Below are 17,073 nucleotides of genomic sequence, written 5' to 3'. Positions count from 1 at the left end.
ACCCCTAATGTTCACCTGATTTCACCAGAAGGCAATGATGCAACATATTAACACACATTAACCAAGTAATATAAAGCATATTGAGCAGATATATATATATATATATATATATATAAAGTCAATATCGATATAACGTGTATTTATTATGTTGCAGTATAGCTGTTTCAATTTGATACAAACACTGTGTAACACTACATTATAATTTGGCACTGCACCCAATATAGCATGTATTGCAATGTGACTATTGTGTGCAATCAATATGTCAATGTATTCAATGTTACACCAGGAGTGGCATAAAGTTATCCAAAAGCAGTGTGTATGACTGGTGGAGGAGAACATGCCGAGATGCATGAAAACTGTGATAAAAAAAACAGGATTATAGCACCAAATATTGATTTCTAAACTTTTTGAAACTTTATGAATATGAACATGTTTTCTTTGCATTATCTGAAAGCTCTGCATCTTTTTTCTTATTTCAGCCATTTCTCATTTTCTTCAAATAAATGCTCTAAATGACAATATTTTTATTTGAAATTTGGGAGAAAAGTTTTTTTTTAGTCATTTTACTCAAACTTACTCAGAAACGGAAGTGGTCTCTTGATTTTTTCCAGAGCTGTTTATATTGCAATATACAATGTTTCAACAACACTGATATGATTTCCGATATTTCAATATGTTTTTACACATATATTATGGCATCTGTTACTGACTGATGTTTATTACAGTGTGTATGTCCTTTTTTGTGTATTTTATATGGTCTTTACGTTGTATTGTTTGACTTGATATTGTTCACGTCAATCAGAATTATATCATATTGTCTGAAATTTAGAAACACAGTGATACAACAGCATTGGCTTCACATATTTAGGATTATTCCTATAGGGGAGTTTGTTGCTTATTACAGTATTACACACTATTAGGTTATCAGGTGATGTTTAAGCTTGCATTAAAGCAGTTAATGAGCAGGGGGGGGTTAAAAATGCAGCTGTCTATGCTATTTAAAATGTGTGACAATACTTGTTTTTCCTGCATTACAGTAGGGATATAAGAACTAATACTATATTATATGCAATGTATGCTAATACCATATTGTATGCAATAGTGAAATTTAATTTTCATTTTGTTGCAGTAGTGTATTCTTAAAATAAATATTTTTTTTATTCTGTGTTTTGTCATATCGCCAAGAGTATCGTTATCGTGAAAATACCATAAAATATTGTGATATTATTTAAGGGCCATATCGCCCACCCCTACTAGGATAAGTGACACACTGCAACGACTGTACCTGAGTACAGTACCAGGGTATATGTTGCTAAAACTGCATACTGTGCAGATTGTTGCACCTTCTGGGTGCTGAGGATCTTTCCTTCACCCCGTTCAACCCCCTCTAACAGTAGCCCTCGCTGCCGGCCTGCAGTAATCCTGACCCCAGGGTGCTCTCCACCCAATGACATCCAGCTCAGCTTCTGTCTATAGCGCCTTCTTCCTTCTCTCTTCAGGAGCTTTCCAGCAAGCAACCCACAAACACTCAAACACACTTCTACACCCTTCTACACACACACTCATACACTCTCCAGCTCTCCACTCAGTACATCCACCTGCAGCTGCACTGTTTCTGTACTTAGTTTCTGGCAATAGCGCTCCGGACGCTGCAGCTAACAGAAGAAAAGACAGATGGACAGAGAGCTATCGATAAGCAATCGCTCATGTTCCTACCTCACCATTCTGGCCGGAGCTTGTCAGAGCCCCCTGCTTCGCCTCAGAGCTTAGTAATCCACGCTCAGTACAGTTACACAAGGAGCAAAAGGGAGGGGGGGGCAGGGACTTGTAGGAGTGCTGCTGGTTGGAAAGAGAGGCGGGGGTGTGTGTAGGGTAGTGGTGGTGGTGGTGGAGGTGGAGGGGGGTGTTTAATCTGGGATTTGGATGAGCGTGAGCCGCCCTGATAGGAGGGCCAGCCAGTACAATCAGCCGCTGAGCAACTGTCCATCCCTCACTCACTCACTCACTCCCTCTCTCTCTCTCTCTCTCTCTCTCTCTCTTTCTCTCTCTTTCTCTCTCTTCCCATCTCCACCCACACACACACACACACACATGCACGTACACTCAGCTCTGAGGCTGAACGTGACACAGCGTCAGCACACACTGCGTGGCTGCGCTTGAAATCATTCTCCTTCTCTTTATCTTCTGCTTTTCAACAAATAGATACTGTATATATATATATATATAACTGAACATGGAGAAAGATGTCCACACACCAATCCAATAAAGCAATGAAGTGGAGGAGCGGGACACTCAAAACTGTTAGAAGTGTGCACCCCTTTAATACTTCCTCACTTTTCTGTTTTTCTGTGACTAAATGTTCCCTGTGCCACCGGCTGCAACGCAAGCCCAATGCATTAGCACACCTAACAGTTGGAAAGGTGCTTTTTTTTTTTTTTTTTTTACAAAGTTTCCCAAACTTCCCAAAGTTTCTTGATGCCTTTTGGAAGTACAGAAACTTCAAATAAACTAAAATACAAAATATTCCCAAACTAGCCCTTACCTGCATCCTGTTAATCAATAAACACTACAGTAAACTCTTCACTTGTATTTGATCATTTTTCATATAAGTAAAATTGTAACTGATCTAAATCCTGTAACTGAGGCACAGTTACCTGCTGTGATGAGATACAGCTTCTGTCAAAGCTAATGCTGCTTTCAAGAGCAGGCGGGGGGAGGGGGTGGTGGGTATCTATCACCTTCTAAAGGAGAGATCCTACTTCTATGGCAGGGATCGGCAATTAAGTTTGACTGCAGGCCAAGCCATTACGTGGCGGGGCACAAAAAAAATCTGTTTTGGGAAAAAATGAAGTGCAATGGGATGTGTAGTGGGAGCGCTAAACACTAGTAGCTCTCCAGCCCAGAGGGTTGTTGAACCCATGTACAGAAGAGATGAATTCAAATGAGGTAAACCCAAGAAGAAAATATAAAATAAAAAAAAATAAACACACCACTCCTCGTCAGGGTCGCGGTCGAATACTCTACAGCTGCCCTGGCTAGTGAATTGGGACACGGCTGAAAAAAAAAGCCCTTATAAGGAGATTGAAAGCCCAAGAAAGTCACGCCGAGCGCGACAGAGAGAGAGAGAGAGGGGAGGAATGTAAACAAAAGTTCACCAATTTAAAATTATCGTTCATTATAGTTCATACAACCTCACGGGCCAGATGTGTCAAGCTCGCGGGCCACATCTGGCTCGCGGGCCGCCTATTGCCAACCCATGTTCTATGGTTTTAGAAGCTAACTGTAAAACATCCACCCAAATGTCCATATGTCTGGTCTTATCAATTTGTGGAGAGAAAACCAACATCAGTGGACGCAATGGTTAAGTGGATACTTTGGAGGTTCAGAGTTTAGCTCTTAGGCTTACATCTTATCCAAAAGCCCTACAGAACCTGACACCATTTCTCTTGGTAACAGTGATCTGGTGTTGGTTTCCCTCCAAAAACAGTTCAACCACAGATGCAGCTCCTCTTTTTTAAAAGGTGGTCAATACAATATGACCATAAAGTATTTCATATGAACTGACTGGGAATTTTAACACATAGGGAGAAAAGAGGGATTGTTAGGACGCAGTTTGAAGAACAAGCCATAGCCCTTTTAAGCTAATTAAGGTCTGAGGCCTTATTTAAGACTTATTTAAGGGCTACCTGTATAAAAATACAGGTATATACACACCCAATATGCTTTTAAAACAGATACAAATAGGATGACTCAAAATACACATTTCAAAATACACATTTATTTGAGCCAAACCTTACAGTAGAGTAAAATGCATCTGTCTTTCCAGTAAACATATGACAACCCAAACCACTTCCAGTACAATTGAAACACTAGTAATAATTGCTGTGCAACAAGCAAATTTGCATATTCCATATCACACAGCAATCAGACTAAAAAACACAGTTGAATATCAAGAGCAAATGCTTGTAATTACAATGTGTCTTGAGTATGAGTGTGAACACACCCAAGACGCATTTAAAACAGATACAAATGCAATCACTGAAACCACTTCAGGATACACTCCAGATCCGAGTCACATGAAGTAATTAGAAACAAACATATCACACTCATTTGGCTTGAAATGCCTAAAGTGATGTTTTATCCTCAACTTGATGCCTAAATATAAAAGACTCCCAAACTAGCCCTTACCTGCATACTGTTAATTAATAAACACTACAGTAAATTATACAAAAAAAGTTAATTCTAGTAAAATTGTAACTAATCTAAATCCTGTAACTGAAGCACAGTTACCTGCTGTGACGAGCTACAGCTTCTGTCAAAGCTAATGCTGCTTTCAAGAGCAGGCGGGGGAGGGGGGAGGAGGGTAACTTTCTACGAGGACTGTCTCGTTTATCTCATTCGTACATTCATGTGGTTTATGTGGGTGGTTAGCACAACATGGAGATTGTAAAAGGGTTATTGTAGTCGATTATCTAGCTGGCATCTACCGCTTTTATGCAGAAACAGACGATAACAAAACGTGGGTTTTAACTTTTCCATTGTCGTTTTTCTGAACAGTATATGCCACTGTTTGCTGTTGATGGACTGTTTTTCCTGATTAGACTAAACTTAAACAGGAAACTTTTAACAAAACCTGATTCATTTTTCCAAAGACATAAATAGCCTTTGTAATTATTACTAGTGTGAGCCCTACCTCTACAAAGACATAACTAGCAAGCTAGCAAATGATTAGCTTATCCTTTTAAGTCATGTTTCCATCCACTAGAGTTATTCAAAGAAACTTTAGAAAACATAGACCATGATGATAAGTGGTGCTGAAAAAAGCAATTGAAGAGATTTACTTTGTCGTTTGCTTTTGGCAGAAGATTCTTTACAGCCATTTGCAATGTTTTACAATGTTGTACAAAAATGCAAAAATACAATATAAAGATATATACAAAGGTATAGTACATGTAGATACAAATCAATATTATTAATGTAAACAGATACGTACAAATATATTAATAATTTACTGTATATAAGAAACTCTTTATTGTATACTTTATTGTATAATTGTTTTAGTTTGCAGTTTATATGCATGCACTAAATATTCTGCAATATTATTTGCTGCATTATATTATTTTATGCTATATTATTTATTTTGCCACATTATGATTATTCTGTTATACTATTATACTTTATTCCTGAAATGAATGAATTATTTTAGTTTTCCTCTATCACCAAGTATATCGTTATCGCAAAAATACCCTGAAATATCGTGATATTATTTTAGAGCCATATCGCCCACCCCTAATATATATATATATATATATATATATATATATATATATATATATATATATTAATAGAAAAAAAAAAAACACAAAATATGAACAAAGGCTGTCTTGCAAATGCACAGGGTGCCACTCTGCTTAAAGAGTAAGTTTGACAAGTTTTACCGTGAGTTACATCGTTTTGCACAGTGTTAATTATTTCAAAGTGTTAGTTTTGCCCATAGCGAAGGCTGAGATTCATTTAACCAGTATTTTATAACTGACTCTTACTGAGTCTTAACTACAACATAAACGTAAATCTTTTCATTGCATAGATTTCGAAAACCGTATTAATCCACTGTTTTTTTTTTGTTGAAGGATAAAATGAGCCAATTTAACTGAAGCACTTTTTTTGTACAGATTCTGACATAAGCTAGCATGATCAAACAACTGAAACAATCAACCTTCCACAGGAAGAAACACACTGCAAAAAACAACACCGCTAACTGAAATTAGATCAGTGCTCTCTCTCTAACTCTCACAGACAGACGTTACCTCAGAACAGTTGATGAAGTTAGTTAGCTTGAGATTTAGCACAGATGTTAGCAGTTATACAATATGTAAGGCATTACTGGCCTGCTGGTAATGCTGTCTAAGTTCTAATAAGTTCTAAATGGAATTGATTGCAAATGTATTGTTCTACAAAAAGATCTAACCACTCAGACACGCTCAGAATTAAAACACAAGGTCAGCTCAACCTTTGCTTTAGCAGAATTAGCTTTTGTAAAACCAGCCTCTTTTCTGCTGCTCTCAACTTTTTCCCATGCAGCCATTTCAGACAAGCACGCTTTGTTTACCGTTCTTTTCCAAATAAGTGGGTGTAAACTACAGCAGCTAAGGCCAACACTGCTAGCTCCAAGGTTCAAGCTGACACTTCTCAGAACGTATCAGCTGCTGATATATCATGTGCTCCTAGATTAAGGGGTTAAACCTAAGTAAGAGCTCCCAAGGGTCAGATAAATTCAGATAAATGCCACCCCATGACATCATTTTTCATGCCATAATACGAGCCATTAGACACTGATATCCACAGACACATCCTCAGCCCCCTTAACAGAACACAGGTGGAAACCCTGCGCAGACTACTGAACGTGAAGCACATTAATTACAGCACCATGACAGCAAGTTTCCACTCTCAGAGGTGATAATGAGCCACTGATACACTGATCTAATGAGATAAGTAGGTCAGGTTTCAGACAGGCAAGAAAGCAACACACATTTTCCAAAAAGCAGCGACGTACACAACGCCAGCATGGAGCCGGACACTAAAGCCAGTCAAAGTGGTTATTTACAGTTTTCTTCAGCGGGTCTTATCTAACCACACACTCTGTCTGAGTGTTTCTCAACACATTCCTCTGCAGTAACAGGTTAGATTTTACTAACATACAGTTAAAGGGCTGCACGATATTGGATAAAAAATGATTTTGTGATATTTTGTTGTTTAGCAATATATAGTGTGATACCAAAAAAAAATACAGGAATTTTCAGTAAATGATCAAAATGGCACAATTACTAATAATAATGTTCTCTGTGTATCCAAAAATGGAATAAATAAAATTATATTTTATTATATAGCATCGATATCAGAATGTACACATGTGCAATAATCACACTGCAAGACATGCATTGTTTTGTGCAATGTCAAATTACATTTAGTAAAACATTTTCGCTAAATACAAAGTTAAAATCATACTGTTCACTTTTAGCATCACATTACAACCATATTAACAATTATATCCACCCATTACCATTTGTTTTACTCTAATCTTTGATACACAAATTACATTTTTAATATTCTTCTCATACATTGGATGTTTGATGGATGTTGTACTGACATATTGCCATATATTGCCAATATTTTCAATATTGTATATGACTTATTATACCATTTAAGCTATGTAGTGTTTAAGTATTAAATACAAAGTTTATTGTCTTTTACATAATGTTATTACTTTCAGAGAAATGGGTGAAAATAAAGAAAGAAACTTGAGGAAAAAGTAAGACAGTGTCAGAGGGTGAGAGAGAAAGAGTGAGAAAGAGAGAAAATTAGTGAGAGTGGGGGAAAAAAGTAGGAAAGAGCAAGTGAAAGAAAGAGAAATGTTAAAAAATGAGGGAAAGAGAGGAAGAAAAGAAAAAGAAATGGCAAGGAAAGAGAAGGTAAAAGAACTTGAAGGAAAGAGTACAAAATAAGCAGGAGAGTATGAGAGGAATGAGAAAGTGAGACAGAACCAACTATTAAGAGAAGTTTGAAAAAGTGGATAGAGAGGAGATAGAGAGACGTGAAGAGAGGGAGAAAAAGAAAGTCAGAGAGGAGTACAAGAGAGAGTAAGATGAAATAAAGACGACAGAAAAGGAGAGAAAGAAAGCTAGCAGGAGAAGTTTAAAGGACGAAAGAGAGGAAAAAGTGAAAAAAATGGAGAGACAGATCATTTTAAATTATGAAAATAAAAGAAAAGAAGAGAGAAGTGTGAGAGAAAAGAAAGAAAAGAGGATAAGAGAGAGAGAGAAAGAGGACAGAAAATGAGAGTGCGAGAGGAAAGTGAAAGAGAGAGGAAAAGAAAGAGGAAAAGAGACAGGAGAGAGAAAAAATGAGAGTGTAACAGGAAAGAGAAAGAAAGAGTAAGAGGGTGAGAGAGAATGAGAGAAAAAGAAAGGATAGAGAGAGAGGGGGCCCACATGCACTCACACACAGAGAGAGAGAGATAGAGAGAGAGAGAGAGAGAGAGAGAGAGAGAGAGCGCTGTTTCTATCCTCTTACATAATGTCTCAAGTTCAATACAGACAGCTATTTAAAGAGGCAGGCCTGGTGACAAAAAGGTGATATTCTTAGAGCCCCCTGCTCCGCTTCAAAGCCCTCCCAGGCTATATCGGTCACAGACGCAGCACGCCGGGTGGATTTTGGTACTGTTACTGATATTTTTAGAAGAGCTGATCATGCTACTGCACATAAGACTAACAAAGCCCCCACACCACCCCCACCGGCCCAGACCCCTAACTGTATCACACACACACTGCGCTCTACAAAGCCGTCCCACCCAGAACCAGAGAAATATAAAATATTTAACATAACAAACAGAAAAAGAACAAGAGATCCGTCTTAGCTCTGGAGCTAAAGGGTGCGTACTGCATAAAACACTGCAGAGAATGACCGTAGCTCGAGTTAAGAAGGGTCTTAAGCCCCTAAACGTAGGCTTAAATCAGTTGATACACATAGACGGAATAGCACAAGCCTGCCCGGACACCAACCCAGCTCTGCCCTTACTGGGGGGAGAAATATGTTGCCGTTTTTGAACGTCTCAGCGTGCGCAGACCAAGGGCATATGAAACAAAATCTAACGTCCCTGACCACGTTCAGATTCTCCACAGCTGATTACAGTCCTTCCAGTGGAAATAACTCCAAGGAATGGGATCAAGTATTAGCTGTGACCCTTTATTAGGACACAGTTATAAATTAGCAATTAAAGCTACAGTTTCTGATACAGAAAATAAACAAGAATAGGTTATAAAACTGGATAAAAGTGAAAAAAAAAAAAAAGCTGCACTGATAAGTCCACACTCTGACCCGCAGGGTAAACTAGAGATAGAACCAATAAAGGACCCATGTTATTTAAAAAGTGTCCTTGTGTTTGCAATAATATACTGATATAATTTAAACACATTTTAAACACATTTTCTATATTTATAGTATTTTAAAAAAGTCACTGACTTACATTAATTACATGGCACATTACAGGAACTGATACATATCTTTTTTAGAGGTTTGTAAAAAAAAGGCTTTTTTCTGCGTTTATATATAATATATATATATATATATATATATATATATATATATATAATATATAATGTGCACAATGGCCCATTTTTTATATATTGAGGGTTATTTTTTATGTCACAAAATTAACATTCACATAAATCCATCTATTTAGCTTATAGCGGAATTAAAGTGCCTATATCATTTTTTTTAGATTGTTATTTAAATTAATTTATGAATTTTTCTTTGCTATTTTCAATAAAAGGGTTTGAGGAAGTGTGTTATCTTAATTTAATAAAATCTTAAACACATATTTAAATTAATTCTTTAATCCAAACAACCCACGGACAATTAGCTGCATAGATTGTTTTTTTTTTTTTTGTGACGTCACAAAAGTAAAGCCTTTACATAAAATACACCATATACAAGTATATAGAATATGAGACCTATAAGCCTAACTAACAGCTTCTAGCTGTAAGCTGACTGTGAGAATCGACAAGGGAACTGAGGTGCTCTCAATGTGAGTTTGGTTACACTTTATTTTAAGGGTCCATTTCTAAAGTGATTAGTGCTTTTCACAAGGATAAATCTGTGAAATATTGTAAAATAACCTAATTAAAGTGTCCATATCACAGTCAAATCACAGTCAAATTGACTTACTTTTTTATTTTAATAAAGATTTTTAATGTTTGATTTTTATCAAATCAAAGCCTTTACCTAAATCTACTTATTTAGCCTAAATCAGATTAGCTGCCATAAAAGAGCAATATCATTTAAAAGTTTATTATATAGAAAAATATATCACTCAGTTCTTACTTCATAATTATTTTTTTGCAGTTGCACAGAAGTCAAAACTACTGACCAATCAGAACACAGATTATTTACATATCCTAGTCTTAAAAGTCAGGTAAAACAGTAAAATACACCAAATATATAACATATAAGCCCAATATAGGCCTAATTACAAGCTCTGAGCTGTAGCTGACTGTGGGAATAAACAAGGGAACTGCTCACTTTATTTTAAGGGTCCATTTCTAAAGTGATACATGCTTTTTACCAGGATAAGAATCATCCCCTCATCACCATAACATTTATAGTTAATTAAAACAAAACATGCACACTGCTGTAGCTATCAGTCCATAGCTGTTGTTTCCCATGTTACAGCTAATGTGGACGAGGTGTTCTCCGGGAATGACATCCTACTAATAAAATACCACAACAACACGGCCTTGGTCACAGCAAGTACCGAGTCAATTCCTGGAAATTTTGGAGAGGCTATCTCTTCTCGCCACGTTGGCAGCTTTCCTGACTTCAAAAATGGTTTCGGGGGCTGACTCACAAGTCCTGTCCCTCCTGCTTTCACGTTGACGCATCAACAGCGGCTCTCAGACAAAAATAGTGAGCGAGAGAACACACGCTCAAAATGACCCGACTGCCAGAACTCTACAGATCTACTGATAATCAACCCAGCTCCCGAGACTGGAACACCTCACAGCGTTCCCAGCTAAATCTAAAGCACTGAACTGTTATGATGACACCTAGCAACAGGGAAGCTATGACCCGCTGTCTGGCGGAAGGGGGAACACCAGACTGGACAAAGCCTGGAAGTAGATGGCAGCGTTAACTCATGTGCTGTATCATGATCTCAATCGTGATGACAGAGCACTGACTGGAATTCACTCAAACGGCAAAAAAAGAGTACGCTTCGTTATTTGAACGGCCGAGGAGATAAATATTTGGAGCTCCAGCTTCCTTCCTCTTAGGGGTACAATCTCTGCTACTATCAGTCCTGGATTCTCTGAGTAATGCCTTAAAGTTTGAGGCCTACATTCTAAACAAGGGGCTCTTCAAGATTTATTCTCTAACAGAATCATTTGAACCAATATTGTTAAAGTGTTCTTAAAGGAGAACTCTGGTGTAAAATGGACTTTTGATGTAGTAAAACATGATAAAAAGTACTTACCTTTGATAATTAGCACACCTCCGTTCTCCCACAGCGGTCCAAGATCCAGAAATTCTAACACCCTTCAGACTGGGTGACACAGGGCATAATTTACCCAAAAAATCGCTTTCTCCACCTTTATCCAGGCTCAAAGTAGCTCCACACCTCCTCGCTAGAATCTGATGAGCTCTGACATTTAAAATGAGGCATTAATAACTTAAAAAGTGCACAAGAAGCTTATTAAAAACCACTGTTTACATCCTATAACGCTAGCTAGCTTCAGCTCCATGCACCGCCATCTTTGTACTGATAATGACAGACACCAGGCTCTCCGGATTCTAGCAAGGAGGTGTGGAGCTACTTTGAGCCTGAATAACGGTGGAAAAAGCGATTTATTGGGGCAAATTACGCCCTGTGTCTTCCAGTCTGAAGAGTGTTTGGACAAACTGTTAAAATTTCTGGATCTTAGAACGCTGTGGGAGAACTAATTATCAAAGGTAAGTACTTTGTATCATGTTTTACTAGACCAAAAATCCATTTTACACCAGAGTTCTCCCTTAAGGAGGAAAATTATGTTTCAAACGCAATGAAATCCTCTTGTGGGAGGTTGCTGAAGGTATATAGAACATTTAATATGTGCTACATGATGTAAAACTTCAGTTGCTAAATAATTAGAGTTCTATCATTGCGATGCTTTACTGACTTGCAAAAGAAAACAAAACATATTTATCTTTGCTGCTATCTGCACTACATAACTGTGGGAACTGTGTTACATTTGTTTAATACTCTACTGACTCGACCGAGTCCACATTATTTATCACTTTCAGTGATGGTTCTGTATCTCTCAGCTTGTCCAGAAATGCATGTGCGCAGCGCGTGCTGCTTTGGTAGTGGAGCGCAGAGTAAATTACTCTCCCTCTCTCTAGGAGGAGCCCTAAATTCTAAATTCTTACTAAATCCTACTTAAAGAGACATAAAATCCACCTCAAACTCTGTTATGTCTCTAAATAAGTAAAACAGAGCAAAACAAAACAAATTACATAACAAAACTATTACATAACAATCTTCACTGGGTACTCCCAGTCCACTAGTTTAAGCTTTTCAAGGCTAAACACAACTGTGCTAGTTTAAAAGCTGACCCCAGCAGACCCTACTACAACCTCAATCGCTAGCTAACAGCACACCATGACAACTGGACCTCAAGATAATAAAAAACACTATCTAGAATAATTCAGGAATGATTACAACTAATATTTACAGTGGTTATGCCAAAATGCTTACAAAGAAAACTGAGCTATGCTATGCACTTCCTGCAAGCCAGCCAATCAGAGCAGAGCTCATTATTTTTTTAGCAAAAGCCTTTAGCTCCTAATATTTATGTTATAGTTATAGCTACAATTGAATCACACTCAAAATACTCAAAAAATACTTATATATAGGACCGACAATCAAATCAAACTAAAGTGTCATTTTCACTACAACCTTTTTGGCAAAAAAGTGTATGGCCTACAAAATTAAAACTTATTTTAGAAAATGCTAATTTATAATTAAACAATTTATTCAAATTCCAATAGAAACATTCAATAAACATTTTTCAATTTTTTTTAATCATACCGCATCATTTTAAACTTACTGTTTTGTTAAATAACCATTACCTCAGAGTTGATATACAGCTCTTGAAAAAAGAAAAAATAAACCATTTAAAAATGATGTGTTTCTTTGATTTTACCTAATTAAAAACCTCTAGAATTTAATCAAGAGGAAGACAGATGATTACAAGCCATCAAACCAAACTGAACTGCTTGAATCTTTGCACCAGGAGTGAGTAGCATAAAGTTATCCAAAAGCAGTGTGAAAGACTGGTGGAGGAGAACATGCCAAGATGCATGGAAACCTTTTTTTGCTATACATTACATTAGAGTAACAGACATTAGTTGTGATAAAGTTCATCTCATGCAGAATGACAAAGGTTAGAACCTGATAGACATTTTTACAGCAGAAAAAGTATGGTCTTCAACTTGTGCATTTGAAGATAGATGAGTTCTCAATACAAATAAAAATGTATTGCACTGTCAGATGCAGCTTCAGATTTTGAAAGCCAGTGCTTATGAAACTTGCACTTAAAGTAAAAGCTGTAGTGCATATTCCTATACCTGCCGCTGCATTTACAGAGTAAACGTATGGATGCACTGTTGGTTTGTCACACTCAGACAGCGCTGTCCCCGTGCTCCTGTCCTACTGTTTACCCAAGACCAAGGCAAGCCACCTGTCCAAACACACGGCCTCTCAGATTAAACGGTCAGCAGCACAGCCCTCTGTTTGGGTGTATTTAACACCACTACGTAGTGTGTGTGTGTGTGTGGGGGGGGGGGGGGGGGGGGCAGAGGCACAGAAGCTATTAAAAACTGATAAAAATGTGTATTTGTTGGCACAAACAGCTCAGTAGCTCAGTGAGCTGACATTAACTTTTTACTACACTGATTCCCGTATAGTGCACTTAGTTATCTGGATAGCTAAATGTTTTATGAAACTATGGCTTCTACACCTTAATAATGTATATACTGAATGTGCAGTAGGCAGCATAAGGGCCAAATCCCAAATGTATTTCTGTTTGGAAACATTAGGCATAGCTTATTACATATGTATCATATGCACTACAAAGGAAGTTGAGAGCCATCCGAGACCTACTGTACAATTAGGCCTGCCACTTATCGTACAATATATGTTTTTTGCTGACCTCTTTAAAGCCCATTTTCACATCTTTACTTTCCATTAAGATCTCAGTAAAGTGAATGTGCCTGTAAGTTTACTTTGTTTAAAAACAACTATTTTATTTATTTAGGATATTCAGCTCTGGATAAACATAAGAAACCACTTAAAAATTATGACTTTCTTTGATTTTTACAGAATTTAAAAATTGAATATAATCAAGAGGAAAAGGGATAATCACAAGCCATCAAACCAACTGAACTGCTTGAATTTTTGCACCAGGAGTGGAATAAAGTTATCCAAAAGCAGTGTGTAAGACTGGTGGAGGAGAACATGCCAAGATGCATGAAAACCCAGGATTATTCCACCAAATACTGTTATCTGAACTCTTAAAACTTTATGAATATGAACTTTTTTGTTATTTCAGCCATTTCTCATTTTCTGCAAAAAAATGCTCTAAATGACGATATTTTTATTTGGGATTTGGGAGAAAAGTTGTTCGTAGTTTAGAGAATAAAACAACAATGTTCATTTTACTCAAACATATACCTATAAATAGCAAAATCAGAGAAACTGATTCAGAAACTGAGGTGATCTCTTCATTTGTTCCAGAGCTGTATGTTATCAATAATAAAAGTGAATATCCCTTTAAATGGTACAGGCCTGTAAAGCCTTATCACATAATATATGGACATGACCTTGTTCATTCACAGACATTATAACAATATTCAACTATAACAATAATATAGCTAGTCACCCAATGAGCATACACACAAAGCAGACTTTGTTAGGACTCCTATAGACATTCAGCTATATAATATAACTACAATCTGTATTTTTATATATCTGTATTTAATATATAGCTACACACTTTTTAAAGCCACAATGCAAACCCAAGTTTCATAACACTCCATCACCCTGTCTGTGAAGCCTATTTCAGCACTCTTTCTTTCCTCCTCTGGCTTGATAATCCTCATATAGTGTTGTAACTGTTGTCTAGCCTGCTCTAGAGGCAATAATAACATAACTACTTCCAATAAGTGCTTATACAATCTCAGCTATATCTCAAATACAATCTCAGATGTTAATGTAAGTGAGTCAACATCTGTCAGAAAACAAACTTATTGTTAAGTCCCTACAAATATAAATATGTTATTTAGGTACAAATATGTAATATTAAGGATTCAGCACTTGATGAACAAGTGAAAAAAGTGAACATTTAGATTAACCCTATATGTAGTGCATTACAGTGCTGTGTTACAGTCCTGCATTACAGTAGTGCGATACAGTATTATGCTACAGTGCTGCGTTACTGTAGAGCATTACAATACTGTGTTACAGTAGTGCAATACAGTCCTGCATTACAGTAGTGCGTTACAGTATTATGTTACATTGCTACGTTACTGTAGAGCATTACAATACTGTGTTACAGTCCTGCATTACAGTAGTGTGTTACAGTATTATGCTACAGTGCTGCGTTACTGTAGAGCATTACAATACTGTGTTACAGTAGTGCAATACAGTCCTGCATTACAGTAGTGCGTTACAGTATTATGTTACATTGCTACATTACTGTAGAGCATTACAATACTGTGTTACAGTCCTGCATTACAGTAGTGTGTTACAGTATTATGCTACAGTGCTGCGTTATTGTAGAGCATTACAATACTGTGTTACAGTCCTGCATTACAGTAGTGCGTTACAGTATTATGCTACAGTGCTGCGTTACTGTAGAGCATTACAATACTGTGTTACAGTAGTGCAATACAGTCCTGCATTACAGTAGTGCGTTACAGTATTATGTTACATTGCTACATTACTGTAGAGCATTACAATACTGTGTTACAGTCCTGCATTACAGTAGTGTGTTACAGTATTATGCTACAGTGCTGCGTTACTGTAGAGCATTACAATACTGTGTTACAGTAGTGCAATACAGTCCTGCATTACAGTAGTGCGTTACAGTATTATGTTACATTGCTACTTTACTGTAGAGCATTACAATACTGTGTTACAGTCCTGCATTACAGTAGTGCGTTACAATACTATGTTACAGTGCTGCGTTTCAGTAGTGCTTTACAATAGTGTGTTACAGTATTGCATTACAGTACTATGTTACAGTAGAGCATTACAGTACTGTCACAAAAGCGCGTTACAGTAGTGTGTTACAGTACTATGTAACAGTGCTGCACAACAATAGCACGTTACAGCACTATGTTACAGTAGTGTGTTACAGTACTATTTTAGAGTGCTACGCTACAGTACTACACAACAGTATTATGTTACAGTGCTGCATTACTGTAGTGCATTACAAGTAGTGTAATTAGTGCGTTACAGTAGTGTGTTACAGTACTGCATCACAGTACTATGTTACAGTAGTGTGTTACAGTTCTGTTACAGTACTATGTGCTGTGTTACAGTAACACATTACAGTAGTGCATTACAGTACGGCAATACAGTACTTTTACAGCACTATGTTACAATACTGCGTTACTGTACTAAGTTACAGTGCTGCAATACTTTAGTGTTACAGTGCTGCATTACAGTACTGTTACAGTACTGCGTTACAGTAGTTTATGTAACAGTACAAATCATTTCAGTCGTTACTAGCATGTCCAAAAATGCTAACGCTAAAAACTTTCCCGGGAAGAAAGACTCACACGCTGCCACATTAACCTCCTGACCGCATAACTGCAGTTTAACACGGTAATAATCCACTGTACTGGCGCCCGGAGTCCTGGAAGCCCCCCGGTCAGAAGTAGCTCAGCGTGTCCGCCTGACGAAGCGACACTCCCGGTTACAGCGAGCCAGCAGAGCCCGGTGTACCCCCGCCTGAACCGCCAGCTTTAACTTACCTACGAGACGTCATAGCGGTCTGAGCGGCTGTCAGAGGTCGCTGAATGGAAGGGGAAAGTCAGGTGGAGAGAGCCTACCCCCCGTGTGTGTGTGTGGGGAACTGTATGTGTGTGTGTAAGTGTGTGAGGGAGGGCGTTTAGAGGAGCTGAAGCTCTGCAGCTCACTCCGCCTCTCCTGCTGCCACAACTCACTCTCACAGCGAATGACAGGCAGCCCAGCCGCTCTCAGCTCCACACACTCCACCTCCTCTCACAGCCAGACAGACTTTCAACCTGAGAACAACCCAGAAAAACAGAGAATCATGCTGTTTATCTGAAGATAGAGTATAATATTATCACTAATCAAAAGAATACTGTTTAATATGCAGTGAACAACAGTGAAATAAATACAGCACAATCAGCTGCACCCAGAACTTAACAGAGATGTATAAGGTACTATAGAGAAAAATGACAACTAAAAGTACCAGTGTTCTATCAAAAAGTGACTTGAGTACAAGTACAAGT

The 17,073-nt window shown here is 37.6% G+C and overlaps 1 protein-coding gene across 3 annotated transcripts in view; it reads right to left on the bottom strand.

Moving 5' to 3' along the window:
- Positions 1 to 16,744, bottom strand: part of ptpn11b (protein tyrosine phosphatase non-receptor type 11b) — a 60,046-nt gene extending 43,302 nt beyond the window's left edge. The window contains exon 1 of one of the 3 annotated variants that reach the window (XM_049462730.1): positions 16,570 to 16,744. In XM_049462730.1, the coding sequence (XP_049318687.1) occupies positions 16,570 to 16,583 (14 nt within the window). In that variant the 5' untranslated portion in view covers positions 16,584 to 16,744. Of the gene's footprint in view, positions 1 to 1,716; positions 1,809 to 16,569 lie in introns of those variants that run through there. The other 2 variants (XM_007246268.4, XM_049462731.1) reach the window with 2 other exon arrangements.
- Between the last annotated feature and the right edge of the window lie 329 nt (positions 16,745 to 17,073).

Source organism: Astyanax mexicanus, chromosome 13 (assembly GCF_023375975.1).
Source record: "Astyanax mexicanus isolate ESR-SI-001 chromosome 13, AstMex3_surface, whole genome shotgun sequence".
In the NCBI taxonomy this organism is placed as follows: domain Eukaryota; kingdom Metazoa; phylum Chordata; class Actinopteri; order Characiformes; family Acestrorhamphidae; genus Astyanax; species Astyanax mexicanus.
Note: the sequence above shows the minus strand (reverse complement) of the source record. Positions and strands in the feature narration are given on the sequence as shown.